This window comes from Acanthochromis polyacanthus, chromosome 9, assembly GCF_021347895.1.
Source record: "Acanthochromis polyacanthus isolate Apoly-LR-REF ecotype Palm Island chromosome 9, KAUST_Apoly_ChrSc, whole genome shotgun sequence".
Classification (NCBI taxonomy): Eukaryota; Metazoa; Chordata; class Actinopteri; family Pomacentridae; genus Acanthochromis; species Acanthochromis polyacanthus.
The window spans coordinates 19,618,444-19,637,644 of record NC_067121.1 but is presented as its reverse complement, the minus strand read 5'-3'; the positions used below and the strand labels follow the sequence as shown (position 1 = coordinate 19,637,644).

At 39.6% G+C, this 19,201-nt stretch overlaps 2 protein-coding genes across 2 annotated transcripts; both read left to right on the top strand.

Moving 5' to 3' along the window:
* Window positions 1-590: 590 nt before the first annotated feature.
* On the top strand, window positions 591-6,980 carry LOC110951110 (chemokine XC receptor 1-like). Its single transcript, XM_022194031.2, has 2 exons — window positions 591-633; window positions 4,539-6,980. The coding sequence occupies exon 2, from the start codon at window positions 4,563-4,565 to the stop codon at window positions 5,625-5,627; it is 1,065 nt and encodes a 354-aa protein (XP_022049723.2). The 5' UTR covers window positions 591-633; window positions 4,539-4,562; the 3' UTR covers window positions 5,628-6,980.
* Window positions 6,981-7,064: 84 nt separating this feature from the next.
* On the top strand, window positions 7,065-9,541 carry LOC127535496 (chemokine XC receptor 1-like). Its single transcript, XM_051953662.1, has 2 exons — window positions 7,065-7,190; window positions 8,392-9,541. The coding sequence occupies exon 2, from the start codon at window positions 8,433-8,435 to the stop codon at window positions 9,444-9,446; it is 1,014 nt and encodes a 337-aa protein (XP_051809622.1). The 5' UTR covers window positions 7,065-7,190; window positions 8,392-8,432; the 3' UTR covers window positions 9,447-9,541.
* Window positions 9,542-19,201: the final 9,660 nt, after the last annotated feature.

Sequence of the window (19,201 nt, the reverse complement as noted above, 5' to 3'; positions counted from 1 at the left end):
TACGTCCTGGTCGCCGTTTTGGATTTTTTGGAGCCAGTGACGTAAAAAGCGTCATCAAACAGACTGGACCGGAGAGCAACTCGGGGCAGGATTGGCTGAGGACTCTCTTATCCCGCCCACATTTCACCGCAGAGGCTTCTGTTGCTGTCTATCAAGTATAGCCACGCCCCCTGGCTCCACCAACTTTAACGATTTATTTAAAATTCAGTATTGATTTATTTTATGATCGGCCACCTGGTCTCTCATTTTGATCATGAAAACTAACAGGAAAAAAATCCTGAGCTGTAGAACATCAGTCTATCAAATTTTATTTTTTCCAAAAATGAATTGGGGTCTATGGAGAAAAACCTTTTTGGAGCCAACCCTAGCGGACAGCGTGATATTGCAAGTTTTTGACACTTCCGGGTTGGCTTCAATTCTGGAGCCAGATGCTACGTCCACTATATATACAGTCTATGGCATGAAACTAAGTGCCTACAATTGTTATCAGTGTGGACGATGTGAAAATGTGAAGTGTGAAATGCTTGGTTTCTGTTCACTTTTTTTTTCTTGATATTTAAGTTCATATCTCAGCCGCCAAACATTTACTGATATTGTGTGACGGCCTCTGGTGTATATGCAGCCTTTATGCAGGTAAAGTATGTTTCCATATTTCTCAATTATTTGCTATAGTTGGGGTCTCTCATAAGGCTGGGTTTGACAAAATTGCAATTAAACTGTTTTTATGTTTTACATCCATTTAATAAATAAAATTTATTAAAACACAAATTTCAAAGAGTGTGTTTAAAAGCCATTATTGTGCAAAGGGAAATATAAATAGTTTGAAGACTTTTTCATTTACACATTTTTGTTACCATGCTCCCTGTCGACTAACAGTTAGAGCTTTTTAATGCAAACTAATTTTCTTTGATTGTGCATTTAAAATGAATGGCCTTCACAGCAGCAAACTGAAAACAACTGGTCAGAGTTATACCCTAACCAATAAATAAGTCACATGAAAAATAATGAAATCTAACTCTACAACCAAATCCTATTCTAGCCTGTTCAGATCTGAATTGAATTAAACTGAGATTTATTTTCATGCTGTTGTATCTGTGCTCAATCTTACACACGGATGGCTGCATGTTTCTGACAAACAGAATTCAACGATATTTGAATCACATCTGAGTACCTTAGTTGGGTTGTGATGCCAGTCCTGACACTGCTTCCCCAAACCAGTCTGAAGATATCTTAAAATATTCTTAAAGCACATTTTATATGCACTTTTTCAACTTTGTGAACCAGACATAAATGAAAAAATATGGCTTTGTTATTTAGATAAAATAAAGGATGTCATGGGCCATTCCAGTTCAATTCACCATTTTTTTTTATAATGTTCACATCTGACCATCTCATATTTATCAGATGCTTTTTTGCTGTGCATATTTATGTTATTAATTAAAATGTGTAAAATCTGGGGTTGTAGGTAACATTAGTTTTTGATTTCAAATTTCTAAAAGAAAATGCTTGGTTCTTGCTAATCTGTGTTACAATGTTTGAAGTGTCATAATTTGAAAAATAATATGGCTAGAGTTCTGAAATTTTGTAGACTCGCTGCAAATCATTCATTACAAATTTAATTACAAATCAGTAAAAATCATTTATCTGATGGTGCAAATTTGGTCAAAAGTAGTTTTTTCCATTCCGATATTCCACCAGGAATAAAAACCTTTATTTTTCTCCGGAAGAGGCAGAATTTATTTCTTTTTTCCAGTGATTGACACCAATAGGGGCTTCAAAAATGTAGAGTATGTTGCCAGTCAGATGCATATTATATGAAAAAAAATAATTAAAATAGCTTATTTTGCATTTATGGCAAATATCTGATCATGTATTGAGCAGGTTTGATAGGTGAAAGCACTTCAATAGTGGCCACAGCTGGAAGAGTTAAAATTAATATTCTATGGGCTGAAGGAAAAGTTATGGTTTTCCAAAATAGTGCTTCAAATGTTTTTATATATATTTTTTAAAAGTGGTGCCATAAGGAATTTCGTCAAGTACACTATCAATCAAAAATTTAGAACACCAAAATTTTTCAAGTTTTTTATTGGAAATTATGCATTTTAATGTCTCATTGTTCTTTGAAATGAAAGCATTGAACAAATAAACAAATGTAGTTTAAAAAATTTATTGAGAAATCAAAATGTATTCTGAACTTTTGACTCATTAAAGTAACCACCTTTGGCAGATGTTACAGCTGAACACACTGGTGGCATTCTTTCCAGTGGAAATAGATCCAATCCAAATAGTCTTCAGAAAGTTCTTCCCAACTCTGTTGCAGAAGTTCCCATAAATGTGTGGCACTTGTAGGTTGCTTTACTTTCACTCTTCTGTCCAGTTCATCCCAAACCAGCTCCATGGGGTTTAAGTCTGGAGACTGTGCTGTCACTCCATGTTTTCAAGCTTACCATCTTGTTCTTTTTTCATCAGACAGTTCTGGCATAGCTTGGACTTTTATTTTGGGTCATTATCTTGCTGTATAATGAACCCCTGACCAACTAGGAACATACCAGAGGGTACTGCATGGCACTACAGAATACTGTAGTAGCCGTTTTGGTTCAGGGTACATCTCATTTTGTACAAGTCACCGAACCTGGATCCAGTAAAAACAGCCCCAGATCATCATGCTTCCTCCTCTATATTTGACAGTTGATGTCATACACTGAGGAACCATCCTGTGGTCTACTCAATGGCATACAAAAATTCTGCATGATGAACCAAAGATTTCAAATTTTGATTCATCAGTCCAAATTACCTTCTTCCAGTCTTCATAAGTTCATTGACGGTGATTCATGGCCCAAGCAAGCCTCTTTTTCTCATTTAAATGTCTGAGCAATGGCTTTCTTGCTGCAACGTGGCCTGACAAATCTGCAACTCCAAGTCTTTTCTTCACAGTTGAAACTGAGACTTGCTTACTGTGGCCACTACTAACCCGTGCTTGAAACCATTGTTCTGTGAGCCACCTATCACCAAGCTGTTGACTCTCAGAAGCTTGTCTTCTGATTCTGTTGTGGCTTTGGGCCTTCCAGACCTCTTCCTGTCAGAGTTTCCCCCAGTTTCTCAGTGCCTTTTGATGGTGAAGAAAACTGTATTCACTGACACCTTGACTTTTTTTTTTTGTTGTTGCAATTTCTCTGTAGGAAGGATGAACATTTTTAAGTCTTATGATGGTCTGTCTCTCTTCTATTACTAATTGCCTTTTCTGCACTTTTTTTTTTTTTTTAGCAACACACTACTTTCTGCAGCACAATGCTGTTCAAATAATGCTCTGGATCGTATGATGCCATGGTGTGTTCCAATACTACTTTAATGCAGACAGAGGGGGTTGTAAGTAATCAAGAAAAGTTGGGACACCTGTAGGATTTGGGAGCATCAACTTTCAAGGCTTGGTCAACTTCCATTGCTGCAAAACAGCTTTAAGTTGTTAACGAGTTTCTTGTGCCTTGAAAAAAACCCTTTTTGTAAATTCTGAAATGTACATTATTTTTCCTGTTTTTTTGAACCTCAGTTCACCATTTACCTTCGTACCATTTCAAGCTATTCATTGGACTTGAACTATTTGAATTTCAATTTAAAAAAAAAAAAGAAAAATTGAGGCATTCTCAAACATTTGACCCATAGTGTACATTTTTACTTGTTTTTGATTTCTTGTTCGAGGTCTGTTCTTCTGTTCATTTATAATCTTGTCAGCAAAGACTTAGTGGCGTTGTGTTGGGAAAGTTGGCAGCAACAATAGCTGGTATACTGATGTCAACATTAAATCCCTGTTTCAAAGTTTTCTGGATTTTCCTGGATTTTCCAAAAGATGCTGATGTTATACAATTTGGATGCATATTATGTAAAGATCTGTCATTAGGCCAAATGGCTTCAGAAGAAGAAATTCTCAGAACATGGTCTGTGGGTGACAGACTTTCCAAAGTGTGGTCTGTTTCTGAACATTTTGTCCATGTTGTTTTTACAGTGCATAATGTTGTAAACATTGTTTTATAATTCTAATTGTACAATAACCATCATTGTTTCTTTCTCATAAAATATGCCTCTGACCGGCAATATGCTGGTGTCAATCACAGGAAAAGAAATTTAGCAGATTAGGGTGAAAAATAAAGGATTCGTGGTGATGGTATATTGAAGTACATAGAAACATTGACATTGAAGACCATATGTGCACATAAAATGAGCCTTAAAAATGTCAGGACTCTAGCTACATTATGACTAAAATTTTGACACTTAAGAAACCGAGCTCCACAGATTGGGACAAAGAAAGCAATGCAAAAGTCAACATGACCCAACCCCTCTTTGTGAATTTTTAACTCAAGAACTAATGTGACTTTTGACCCCAGAATTTGCACATGGTCAACTCAATGAATGTCCAACATTTAAAAAAAAATTAAAAATCAGGGTCATTCAGTAAATTTAGGCGGAATGAGACCCATGTATCAGGAGAATATCATATTAGCCTGTATGATTTCCCTGTCTAACAAAGCCTTTCTTAAATTTAGGTTTTCTCTTCATGCTGAAGGAAAATGGCAACAACTGACTCCGACTACTACTATACGGAGACGGGCACTACAGGCATCACTGAGACATACCATTACGATTATTACACTGAGGATGAAGTGTGCGACAAATCAGATGTTGTGTTTTTTGGAGCAATCTTCACTCCTGTATTTTTCTCCTTTGTGGTGATCTTCAGTCTGTTGAGCAACATCCTGGTCATTGTGGTGTTGGTCAAGTACGAGAATCTCAAATCCCTCACTAATGCCTTCATCTTGAACCTGGCTGTATCAGATCTCTTCTTCACCGCAGGTCTGCCCTTCTGGATCTACTACCACATGTATGGATGGACTTTAGGGGAGCCTGCATGCAAAATAGTGAACTTCATCTTCTACATTGGTTTCTACAGCAGCGGTTTCCTCCTCATCCTGATGACTATTCACCGCTATGTCGCTGTGATGAAACCTCTGTCTAACATTGTGTCCACCACAGGCCTCTACAGTATCGTAGCATCTGCGATCATTTGGGTCGTGAGTATCCTGGTTGCCAGTCCTGCCCTCCTCTGCACTAAAGTCGTGGACTCACAATATTGTGTATATGAGAATTCTTACTGGAGACTATGGGGGACCTACCAGCAAAATGCAATCTTCATACTGAGTTCAGTGATATTCGTTTTTTGCTATTCTCAGATTATGTGCAGGTTGCTGCGGCCCACTGTCCAACGACGAAGAAACAAAACTTTGAAACTCATTTTCATTCTCATGGTTGTTTTCTTTGTAGGATGGCTACCGTACAATGTAGTACTATTTCTACAGTCTTTGTATTGGTGGCCCCAGACAGCTACTGATGCTAAAACTTTGGCTGAATACTGTGAAGCAAGCAAAAGATTGGATTATGCTTTTTACATTAGCCGATTTTTTGCCTTTTCACACTGCTGCCTCAACCCTGTCTTTTACGTGTTTGTGGGAGTTAAATTCAACAGCCACCTAAAGAAAATGCTGAAGAGCTGGGGTCACAAACAGAACAGCGTCCGCAGCAGGCACAGCCGACTCACAATCACATCACAAACAAGTGGTGAGGAGCTCTCGATCTAGGCCATATAATAAAATACTCTGTACCAGTAGAAAGGAAACCTCATTCAAAATCACAATCTACATGTAAGAATGGCAATTACTAAAAATTTTGTCTTCTAAATGTTGTAATCTTCATGCCATATCTCTAAAAAATCTTGGTGAACGATGCATTCAAGTTATACTGTTTAAGCCATAATTACAATGGAAAAAATATATCACAGCATTTGTAATTGTTTTTGTTGAAAATAACTACTGGCTGCTTAATCATAACACAGTATTGCATTTTTTTTTAAAAAAGACACCCCAAAATGATTGCCCTCATTGGTATCCTTGTAGTTAAACAATCTGAATAGCCCAATTTAAATAAAGGCAACTCGGCTCCTAAGTTCATTTTAGTTTATGTGGTATGTGTCTTAACCACTTGGCTGTCATGTCACCCTGCAGCATTTTATCAGATGCAATGTAATAAATTATCTGAACTGTCAGTAGAGGAATCAATATTGGATTTAATTAGATGTAACTGCTAGCATTGCAGCTTTTATAGCCTTTTCATATTAGCTCAAAACCTTGCTGTATCTATCCACAGTGCTGCACAGTGATCAAACTGCAATCACTTCCTTAACATCAGACATACGCTCAGTGATCAGAGCAGGTAGACATGGTCAAGAATTTTAGTTGTTCAGGTAAAATTTTCCATGTGACTTCAAGTTGTTGGAACCGGTTTGAGCATCTCAGAAACTGCTGGGATTCCTCTAGAGTTTACAGAGAATGGTGCAAAAAACATCCAGTGAGTGGCAGCTGTTAATGAGAGGGATTAACACCTTGTTAATTACAAAGGCCAGAGGAGAATTTGCAGACTGGTTCAAGCTGGTAGGAATAACAACGTTCTGCGGCAGTGCTGTCACGTGGGCTCACGGAAAATTCGAGCTGCTCTGGTGGCAAAGAGGCATCCTCCACATTAATGTAAAGGCACCTGACACACTGGGCTCTTAGTATATGTAATAAGAAGCTTGACAGCAACGATTTGTAATATACCAACTTTCATCCAGCTTTCATCCTGTAATTAAGTGTGGCTATCTACTCTCCAATCAAACTGTGTTATAATAAGAGTGGCTTCAAAAGTATGTTGATCACCTGATTCCATTGTACATTTTATTACAGCAAACATAACCATATGTGATTCACTCTGATTAATGACATTTTATTTTGTGTTTTTCTGTCAATCACCTATGAATCTACATCTATTATTCTGTGGATTTGCCTTCCAAAGTGGAATATCCAAAATGAATGCATGTCAGAATGTATGTATGATAATGAATGATTTTCATTGCTACTCTCCCACTTGATGGGCTACTAAAATGGTGTTGAAATTCCTGTCCAGTGGCTTTCACTTCTCTTTTCCAACAAAATCTAGTCCAGCATGTCATAATAGGATGGTACTCAAATTCTGCTGTGATAGTACTTTTCTCCGGTACCAGATGGACTGAAACTCCCTGGTAGTATTGCATATATAAGACACAAATGACACAGTCACTGACAGAAACATTGAGCAGCACCTCGAGTGACCCAGAGTACAAGCCTGAGGTAAGGTCTCTGGTATTTTATCTGTTTTCAGTTATGTCACAGCACATTTATTCACGTATTCATTCATTTCACTGAAAGAGAACAGGTCAAAACTGTACATAATGTCCACATCAAAAATCTTTCACAAATAGCAATTAGTTCATTTATGATGTGTGACTGTAAAAATTACACAGTTTTATTCCATGTAAATCAGCAAGTGATATCATTTTACAGACACTATGAAAACACAATATTAAAGTCTGAGAATGTCTATCAAAACTTGAAACTTGGACTAAATGTACTGAAGGGACAAAATACCTTTATAGTGAATATCAAGTCAAGATTTAATGCAAACTATTTTCATTTGTTGATGGTCATGTAGCGATGACAAACAGAGAAACCTGACATAGTCCTCTACTTTTTCAAGGCATGCTGGGGGTTGTAGAATTGCAGTTTATTCACAGGTCAAAGATGAATTTTTCTATCATCCAATAGCTTTGAGCAGATTCGTCATTGACTCATGCATTCAAATTTATTCCAATGAACATAGCATGACAGCAAACTGCAGCCTTTAAAACTACATTAAAAGAGACACCTCCTAACACAGGTTTATGGGATGATTCAAATGGTGAGAGTCAATGCAAGGCTGCTGAGATTAGACTACATTACTTATATTTAGGTATGCCTGACAGATTGGTGTCAGACTGTACATATCCCTGAAGTTCAAGTCTTAAAAAAAATTATAACTCCACCTGATAAACATCCTCAAATGTAGCCAGTAACAGTTACCAAATAGTAAAGACAATGTGAACCACCTTGGACTCCTTAGATAAGACATTTTAGAGAATTTTGAAGCACATTTAGCCTATCTGTCTAAAAAACCTGGCCAGAGAGAGATCTAAAAACCCTCCAAATTATCATTTTTGCTTCCACTTAATCAAAACGATAAATCAGAGAGTAAATAGCAGCCTTGAACAATGAGTCAGTAACACTGATGCTGTCATATCAGTCTTCATCCACTGTGCCACACTCAGCAACGGACACTGGTCATGTTTTTAACAGATAAGACCTGGTCCCAGAAGAAGGACCTCCAGGGATGAAAAACATTATTGATTAAAATTCATTGTTTTAGATTCTTGTGATTTGAAAAAACATGTGTAGAATGTATTGTGATTTTAAATAATTCTTAAAAACAAACACCATGTCCTCCTTTTTTCAATAGATCAGTTGTCATTTTTCTCACAAGACTTCAACAAGTAAGGAATGGCCCCTTACAGTTATTATCACTATGAAGATTACCATGACTTTCTGTTCTACGAGTACATTGAAACGACTGTGGAAAAACCTCAAGAAGAGCAATCAGCATTTCAAGTCTATGCTGCTGTGTGCTGCACCCTCATCTTCTGCATCAGTTTGATGGGAAACAGCTTCCTGCTCTGGGTCCTTCTGAAGGAACGAGCCTGGAGGACCACGTGTGACATCTTCCTTCTGCAACTCACAGTTTCCAACCTTTGCTTCACCGTGACCCTGCCCTTTATGGCCAGCGATGCTCTCCACAACTGGGTGTTTGGGGAGTGGGCCTGTGGAACTGTGAGAGGGTTTAATATCCTGGGAATGAACAGTTATGTGATAATACTCACTGCTGTGATTTTACATTGTTATATGACTGTTGTTCACGCTTCACGTCTGTCTTCACAGGCCTTCAGTAAACGGCGTGTCCTTGTGGGCAGCATTGTGATATGGCTCGCATGTGCTGTTTCTAGTATTAAAAATTCAGTGACAAGTGCAGTCATAGATGTGAGTTTTGGTAAAGTGTGTACAGGTGTAGAGTCACCATATATGATGATTGTTAGCATCTGCTTTGATGTGACCCTTTTCTTCCTCCTTCCTTTTACTGTCATCACATTCTGCTATGTCCACATGTGGATAACTATTAAACAGCGCAAGATAACGAGACAGGACCAGCCTTCAAAACTGATTTTAGGGATAACTATTTGTTGTTTTCTTTGTTTGGCTCCTCACGTTATCACAGTCTTTATGCATGCCCTATCCTTCATGAACATATTTGAATCCAGACTTGAACTGATGTATGGATGGCATCATGCCATGTTCATTATTTACCCACTGACTCACTTCTATTGCTGCCTGAGTCCCCTGTTCTACATATTTGGAGCCCAAAGATTTAGGAGGCATCTCCCTGGACCATGTGAAAGAGACGGAGATGGGAGTAACAATGACACAGCAGCATTCATCACTCTAGAAGAAATTTGTGAGTGACAACCAAGCTTTTCATTTGTGTAAATATTTTTAAGAGGCACGACACAGTCTGTTTTTTAACCCGTATTATTAAAAAATTGTCATTTTCACTTTTACTTTGTATTCTATTATTCAATTTGTCTTCCATAAATACACTTTATTGTGGTAAAATAAACTTTTAGTGCATGAACTGCTTTGAAAACACAATTGAAATCTCGCAAACAGCCAAAAGTCTTCCTCAAATTTGATTATTTTATTGAAAAAAATACATTCCGGGAGTTTTAATGTATGCCGAATGAAAGATAACAAATGTATAACTTAGACAATTGTGGAAATTAGGTGTTTCAACTGTTATTATTTGCTTTGACCTAAAGATAGACCCTCCAGAAAAACGCGATTATGCGATCGCATGAATTCCCACATTAATCACCAAAATGCTGCTGATTATGCGGGGGTCAATTATTTCCCAAAAGGCCGCATAATCCCGGCAAAACAGCACATAATTCCAGCAAGAATCTCACATTTCCACGAAAAAAAGAGAAATATGCGGGTTCCGCTTGATTTCACAGTTTCGGCATAAAATGAGACAACTATAACCAATATAAATGGAGTTGTGAGTGAGTTTTTATGTGACGCCCGGCCTGACATCATCAGTTTGCGCATTCACACACACAAGCACGAGCTGATGCGGAGTGCGGTGCTCAGAGACGAAAAACAAGAATGGCGAATGCTCAAAGATCACATTCATAGATATACTAGATGCCTCGCGCCACTGTCCAGCATAGGCTGGCGATGCGTCAGTGCGCCGCCATCTTGGAGCGGAAGTGAAGTTGTAAACAACCAACGTCTGGTATATGCGAGACCATTACACAGACACAGTTTTCCGCTCATAACTTACCTTGTAATGCATAGATTTCGACATGGTATGGCTCATTTGAAAGCTTACAAGGTCGTCTTTTGATTACACTCCCAAAGAGATGGTGTCAATCAGCACAACAAGTTTTAGGGACCCTTTTCCTGCAACTGTTTGTTGTGTTGACCTGTTGTGATGTCAGGTTTCTCTCATCACCATGATAAGCAGCTTCTAAGTTTTATTTATTTAGTCTACTGATTATTCCTTTTTTGTGTCGCATTTCCATATGGGATTAACATCTTTGAACAATTATCTTGAAATTACATTGAAGGTTAATATTAAAGCTCGTGTCCGGAGTTTGAATCGCAGCGTCTCCCAAAACACTGTTGGTCTCTCCCTCCCTCTGATTTCGCCCCTTTATTTGTGCACGCGCGCAGTACCTGAGAGGAGTGCCCGGAGTACTGCAGCATCTTGCCTGTTTTGCTGTTTTCCACTCTCAGGGTTCTCGCCAGCGCATTTCAGGGTAACAGGCCGTTACGCAGTCTTAACAGCCCGTTACGCTCAGTTTAAAAGATTACGCTGTGATTAGGGCCGCTACGCCAGCGCATTTCAAAGATTACGCTGTTTTTATGAGAGTGTGTGGCTCTGTCATGAGAGTGGGAGAGAGGGGGAGGGAGTGGGAGAGCGAGTGAGAGAGACGCGCAGTCGGAGGAGGAGAGAAGGTGTGTAGTTGCTTGGTTGGCCTTACTGTGCGGTTCAGTCGCTGTTGATAGACAATAAAGTCTGCAGTGTTCTTTGATACGGCTGGGCTCCTGTGTCTTTGCCTCTACGGCTGTTGAGGAAGTGAAGGGGGTTAACCCCGGGCTTCCTGACCACGGTCGGGGGCCGAACAGGAAGGGTTAACACTGTGATTAGGGCCGCTGCGCTGTTATTTTGACAGATAACGCCATGTGCGTTTGTTTTTATCAACTGGGTGCCTATCTAGGTTAATTTATGTCTCCCCACCTCAGCCGTACTTTCCTGTCGATTGACCCGTTCCTGTCTATTGCGTGTGCGCGTTCTCATCTATTGCGCGCGCGCGTGTGCAGGAGGACCTGCCGTTCGGCTGAAAAAAAATCCTAGCGAGAACCCTGACTCTTCTACATTTAGTACATTTATTAAATAATAAAGGAATTACGTTAGAATTCTGTATTGAGTCTAACTTGTCCTAATACCAAAATAACATGAATCTGCTCGGACAAACGAGTAAAGTTTCAATATGTGATTACACTCGTGTATCCCTCTCGATGACGTTGTTTATCAAACTTAGTGCATTTACGCGTGTATATGTGTTACATTGTTTATTTATTTCTATCTAGAGTTCAGAATTGCATGACTCCTCTGACGAAGAGTATGTCCCAGACGCCCCAACATCTTCCTCCAGAGGTCAGGCATCTAAACGAAGCCGTCAGGCGGGCTATGGAGGCCGTGGTCGGGGAGCGACGCAAGCACCCCGAGCCAAAAAACGTCCTACAGTCTCTTGGCCTGACAAGCCGTGGGATTGGTAACTTTTCTGGAAGTTGCTGATCCCTGATGCTCTCTCCTCCACAAGCAAAACAAATGTGCGCAGTGCAGGACAGTAGTGCGTAGCTCGCCCACCTCTGCATGGGCTTGCTTGCTGTGCGCGTAACCGTTGCATGACAAAGCTGAAGCTCGAACTTGATTGGTCGGCAGCGACCGGCGCTTTTTGGAATAACCAGAACTCTAGAGATAGTAAGAGTTGCGACACTCCCATAGGGTGCCGTTGTACGCTTTCTTCCAGTCTACTTCCGGGTTGTGGAGGCTTGTTTAGTTCCTGTTTGGAACTATTCAGGCTTACATGAACCACGTGACCGCCCCGCTGCGAGAGCATGAGTGTCGCAACTCTTACTATCTCTAGGGCTCTGGGAATAACATGGGGGTCTATGAGAGGAAGGCGGAACTCATGAATAAATTTTCATAATGCATCATACTAACATTATATTATAGTATCGAACTAGACTAACACATTTGAGCTTTGTTAAACAATGATACATAAATTGAAAACAAACGGAAACTCCGGACACGAGCTTTAAGTTAATAAAAATTTTGAGGGTTTTTCTATTTTCTCATTTTCATTGCTTTACTACTAAAGAATTTTCAAAGCTGGCACAAAGTTGGAACCATGCCTAAATTCTTCAATTTACTTGTGTTCCATGCGTGCATGAAAAAAAGCTAGATATTCTGCCCTCCCTAGTCTTGTCAAGTTGGCAGATAGTTAACAGTCTTCATACAAAGACAACGCTTTGTGGGTTCAGACCACGCTTTATTATCTCCACACGAATTACTGTAAAACTGAATAGACAAGAAAAATACAATAAGTAACGACATACACGAAAATACGCGTATAAACAAAGTCCGCTAGCTTGATGCTAATTCCTATGGGAAAACCCATTGACATGCTAACGGTTAGCATGGCGGTCGCGGAAAATAGTACAAGATCAAACTCAACAGCATCGTACTTGCTCAATTCAATAACACAAAGAAGTAATTCAGTACTCACAGGCATAGATTTTCCTCACTCTGAGAAAAAAAGGGAACAACAATAACAGCACACAGTTGTCATGGCTCGTTTTGTATAAGGCAAGGACCTAATAATTATAGAAAATAAGTGTACAAAATTATATACTTCACATTTGGGATGGCTGCAGCACGAGAAGAAGGGGCTCTTGTGTATTGTAGCTCAGCTGCCGTGTGGTGCTCTCGGACTACCGATTCGCCGTGGCCCTGGCATGGGGAGATTGTCTGGAGCGGCCATTCTACTGACCACAATGGTTATCTTATGAATGTAAAACTAGAACAACAATTATTCTATATGTATCATCATTACAATGTACCATCTAAAAGGTATGTATGTATACAGGATATACACATATACCTAGATATATTATGGGTCTGTCTGTATGTGTAGATGTGTGTGTGTGTGTATATATATATATATATATATATATATATATATATACATACACACGTGGACAAAATTGTTGGTACCCCTCAGTTAAAGAAGGAAAAACCCACAATTCTCACTGAAATCACTTGAAACTCACAAAAGTAACAATAAATAAAAATTTATTGAAAATTAAATAATCAAAATCAGCCATCACTTTTGAATTGTTGATTAACATAATTATTTAAAAAAACAAACTAATGAAATAGGGCTGGACAAAAATGATGGTACCCATAACTTAATATTTTGTTGCACAACCTTTTGAGGCAATCACTGCAATTAAACGATTTCTGTATTTGTCAATGAGCGTTCTGCAGCTGTCAACAGGTATTTTGGCCCACTCCTCATGAGCAAACAGCTCCACTTGTCTCAGGTTTGATGGGTGTCTTCTCCAAATGGCATGTTTCAGCTCCTTCCACATATGTTCAATGGGATTCAGATCTGGGCTCATAGAAGGCCACTTTAGAATAGTCCAACGCTTTTCTCTCAGCCATTCTTGGGTGTTTTTGGCTGTGTGTTTTGGATCGTTGTCCTGTTGGAAGACCCATGACCTGCGACTGAGACCAAGCTTTCTGACACTAGGCAGCACATTTCTCTCCAGAATGCCTTGATAGTCTTCAGATTTCATCGTACCTTGCACACTTTCAAGACACCCTGTGCCAGATGTAGCAAAGCAGCCCCAAAACATTACTGAGCCTCCTCCATGTTTCACCGTAGGGACAGTGTTCTTTTCTTCGTATGCTTGGTTTTTGAGTCTATGAACATAGAGTTGATGTGCCTTACCAAAAAGCTCCAGTTTGGTCTCATCTGTCCAAAGGACATTCTCCCAGAAGCGTTGTGGCTTGTCAACATGCATTTTTGCAAATTCCAGTCTGGCTTTTTTATGAGTTTTTTTCAGCAGTGGTGTCCTCCTTGGTCGTCTCCCATGAAGTCCACTTTGGCTCAAACAACGACGAATGGTGCGATCTGACACTGATGTACCTTGGCCTTGGAGTTCACCTTTAATTTCTTTGGAGGTTGCTCTGGGCTCTTTGGATACAATTCCAACGATCCGTCTCTTCAATTTGTCATCAATTTTCCTCTTGCGGCCACGTCCAGGGAGGTTGGCTACTGTCCCGTGGGTCTTGAACTTCTGAATAATATGAGCCACTGTTGTCACAGGAACTTCAAGCTGTTTAGAGATGGTCTTATAGCCTTTACCTTTAAGATGTTTGTCTATAATTTTTTTTCGGATGTCCTGGGACAATTCTCTCCTTCGCTTTCTGTTGTCCATGTTCAATGTGGTACACACCTTTTCACCAAACAGCAGGGTGACTACTTGTCTCCCTTTAAATAGGCAGACTGACTGATTATGAGTTTGGAAACACCTGTGATGTCAATTAAATGACACACCTGAGTTAATCATGTCACTCTGGTCAAATAGTTTTCAATCTTTTATAGAGGTACCATCATTTTTGTCCAGGCCTGTTTCATTAGTTTGTTTTTTTAAATAATTATGTTAATCAACAATTCAAAAGTGATGGCTGTTTTTGATTATTTAATTTTCAATAAATTTTTTATTTATTGTTACTTTTGTGGGTGTCAAGTGATTTCAGTGAGAATTGTGGGTTTTTCCTTCTTTAACTGAGGGGTACCAACAATTTTGTCCACGTGTGTATATATATATATATATGTATGTATGTATGTATATATATATATTTGTATGTGTAAATAGGTGTATAAAAAGAGCTATGAGTGTATGTTTGCATAGGTAGACAAGTATATAAGGTTGTATAAATAGATATGTGTAGATGTAAATGTATAATTGTATATTTATATTATTTCAACGCACCGAATGATGATGTATCTGAGAAAAGACATTGCATGCAGCTTGTAAATATTGATGTAAAGGGGGTGGGAGCTTAATAAGTTTTACTTCTCACCACTCCCTTTCGAGCTTTTTGTTTTTCTTTTTTTGTGTGGGGTTTCTTTTTTTCTTCTTCTTTTTTTTTTCTTTTTGTATGACATGTTTGATATGTTTATGAGGTTCAAAGAAATTGTATCAAAACATCTTGAAATAGTAGAAAAACTGCCAAGGAACTGTTCACAACATGTATAAACTTTACCTTGTAAAAGCTCGAAATAAACTCAAACTCAACTCAAACTCAACTCAACTCAGCACATAGCTGGCACAAAGTTGGAACCATGCCTAAATTCTTCAATTTACTTGTGTTCTATGTGTGCATGAAAAAAAGCTAGATACTGCTCATCAAAAACAATATATCCTTTTCTCAGTTCAGTATGAGTTTATTTCTGAAACCCAATTTGCCATCTCTGTGTGCACTTCTCCAAAGATATAGCCACATCAAGAAGTGACAGACTGACAACGTCTTGGTATCATACCATGGGTTTCTGCTACAATATCTGGTAAAATCTGTGAAAAGTTCAATGGAAAGGACATACTCACTTGTGGAATGTGATTCCTTGTGCCCTTGTGTTTGGGTTGTGTTGTATTGTGCAGCCCCAGGCAGCACAAGACTGTGGCATTTTGAGCTTTTTTGTCAGTCGGTGTGTGATAAACACGCTTATCGCTAGTTTGTTTACTCCCGCTTGCTCCTGTTCCAAGATGGCGGCGCACTGACGCATCGCTCATTGGCCGGCGAGGCATCTAGTATATCTATGATCACATTTACCTACGAATATTTCAGCCAGAGACCGGGCAAAACAGTACCCAGACACTGTTGCCAACTCCTCAGTAAGGAAAGTCGCTATTGGCTGTCCTAAAAGTCGCTAGAAGTTGCTAAATGATGTCATTGCCTACTTTGCATAATTCCCAGTTTGCATGTAATTGTAATCAACGTTGTAGGAGAGAGGAATAACGTTGTGGAAGAGACCAAAAAGTGAGTATAAAACTCCCAAAATATGTTTTTTCACTAGAGGCTAAATGCTGTGGTTTATTTTAGCATGACAGTGAAGAAACATTTTTGTTTATATGGCTCCGTAAGTCTGGATGGGATCTGTAATGACTTTGCGCATGCGCGATTCATCTGCTGTCTGGCCGCGGAGTGATGTGGTCTCCCCCTCCCCTCACTGGGTCTGCTGCGGGGTTACTGGACTGACAGCCTGTGCTTTGGGAGGGGGAGAAGCTCACAGCAGCACCTGCTGCTTGTTGAAAACAGTAACTGCAGAATGAGCTGAGTTTTCCTATCAGAGTCTCCAAAACGGCAGAAAAAGTCGCTAGATTTGTCGCTAGTCGCTTTTGACAAAAAAAAGTCGCTAGGAGTTTTGAAAAGTCGCTAGATTTAGCGAGAAAGTTGCTAAGTTGGCAACACTCTACCCAGATTTACTGCATGAAAGTGGGGGGAAACTTTTTGCACCCCGTGCAACATCGTTCTGGAGCACCGAAGAAAATCAACTGTGTTGAAGCACTTTGTTGCAGGCCAAGCCTGCTCCTTTAACCTAGGCACGTAGAGGTGGGGGACTGGGTGTGTGTGTGTGAGTTTGTGTGTATGTATGCGAGTAAAGAGTACGTAATGGGGCCCGTGGCGGGTGTGTGTCGGAAGCAGAGACGGAGATATGTCGAGCTGCACATGATGAGACGGAAGTTATTGAAAAGAAGTATGAGAAGTTGATGTATGCTCCAAGCAGTAAGTGTAGACAGTCACTGCGGTTAAATAAAGTGCCCTGTTCTTCCCAACTGCAAAGTTTTGTTGGACTATATATTGGCTGTTACCACCAACGAGCCATACTAAGCTAGGCGGGCTAGCACTACCCGAGGCTGCCCAACCACGGTTTGGCGGCCGACAGAAATGTGTCGGTAACAACTTCTCCACGACACTGGAGCAGGTAGTTTGCTCTACCTCAAAGTATAACTAAGCAGAAAGAATGTTTTATTTCTGAGAAATTTGTGATTGAGGAATGTTTAAGTCATGCTTAAGCTGACAATAAATTAAACATTGGCAGCACTTACTGTGATGTGTCTTGCATGTAGTATGTCTGTTTATCTTTATATTGCTCTTTTTCATTCAGTGGTAGCCTAGTAACAGGATGTAGGAGAAGAATCACCTTTTTCCCAGTTCTTACATATTTTGCATTTTTTTTGCATATTTCACAACTATTCACATACTTTGCAACTTTCCGCAATTTCCCCGCATAAAATGGCATAAAAACCCTGCATATTTATTCACATAATCAAGGATTTTAGCCTGCATAATCAAGGATTTTAGCCCGCGTTTTTCTGGAGGGTCTATGAAGATCTTTTCAAAATAGCTGCTTCTCAAAGCGAGGATTAGTGTTCCCCCAACAGGACACCACACTGGGAGGTTAGCTCACATTAGCATGATCCTAGCCAGACTCCACTGTTTATTCCAGTTAATTTAATTTACATAGACCAATGATATGCTAATTAATGGAAAAAAATCATATTATGAGCGCAAATGGCTGAAACTTACTCAAATTACTTCACTTCAGGCAGGCCGTTGTGGGTGCTTGTCCAGTCCTTCTGTGTAACTTGATAAGGATCGATTCCATCAATTAACTCCAACTTCCTCTGATATCGGTCTTTTGAAGTGCTATCAAGTATGTCACTATACTTTTTCAGCTGAGTGGCAGCCATAGCCAACAAATATTAGGCTAAAAGATAAACTCCATTCACGGACTCAACAAAGTTTGCCACTCAAAATGGCGCTGAGCTACTTACTGACCCGGATGTGTGACATCATTGAAACACTCCTATAGTTCGCAACAGAATGACAAGAAAACAAGAACACTGATGAATCATTCATGGGAGGGAAGAAGGGGTGAAAGTAAGCCGGAACGGTCCAGTACTGCGTATCAGCAAAAGTTCTGGTGGCGGTACGCAGTACCAGGAAAAGATCCGTGGTGGTACGCCGCTCTTCCACCGGTATCTATGGGTACGCCCATGGGTATGCTGCCCGGCTGCCTGCTATCGACCGTTCACTCAGCAGTATGTGAGTGTGCATGTGTGTCTACTTTCCGTAACACCTGTGGCTGTGGTGAATAGCAGCCAATAGCAAGTAGGTGCGCTTGATTTATTGCACTGGGACATTTCCACAACTAGTCAATAGACGTCAACAAGCGCCGCTTGCGCCGGGACAGGGCGAGCAGTAAATTTCACCTGAAATTCCACACGTTCTTGTGATTGGCTGAAAAACTTTAAACTGGATTTACAGCGGTTATCATCAACAGATGCATATTTTAAATAAAAACGGAGAGAAGCACTACAAAACAGTCAAAAAATATTTTGTCAAAGTAATAACAGAGGAAAATAACCTTTGGATTGAAAGAAAAGACAGGGACACTGAAGAAGGGTTACCACAGAAAATCAGAAACTAACGACTACTACTATAACTATTTTAGGCCTCTGTGGAAAATATTTTAGGTGATGTGTTTTGATGTTTAGTTCCATTCTGAGTGTTTGCTGGTGACCTCATGTCTGTTCTTAGAGCCTTGTATTCTGGATGTTTATCAGTGTTTCAATTAAAGCTAAAAGCTTACCATATTTTCAAGTGTTATTAATTCCTACCTATTCCATTGGCCTACAGTAAAAATATTAATATGTTTTTATTTGTTTGTGTTTTAACTTTGCTATTTTAAAATGCATGAAGTTAGAGCGAGACGACGGTTTTGGTAATGGTACCGGCAGGAATTTAAAACTACTTTCACCCCTGGGGGGAAGTACACTTGCAGATTGGATCAGAGCTACTCAAACTGATATATATTGAAATACTACACCGGATACAACAGAGCTGATGTTTGGTGCTTGTAGCAGTACTGGCTTATAAGAAAGAGGAACAACAGTTTGAATCATTTAGAACAATTCTAGAGCAACGTTGTCTCAAATGGTGAAGAAAAACAACACAAGCTCTAATTATAATCAATCTTAGTTGTAATTCTTCTCACTGGAATCTACGCCTCAGA

What these genes read in the sequence shown, in the direction of transcription:
- LOC127535496 (XM_051953662.1), top strand. Translation starts at nt 8,433, where the DNA reads ATGGCCCCTTACAGTTATTATCACTATGAAGATTACCATGACTTTCTG.
- LOC110951110 (XM_022194031.2), top strand. Translation starts at nt 4,563, where the DNA reads ATGGCAACAACTGACTCCGACTACTACTATACGGAGACGGGCACTACA.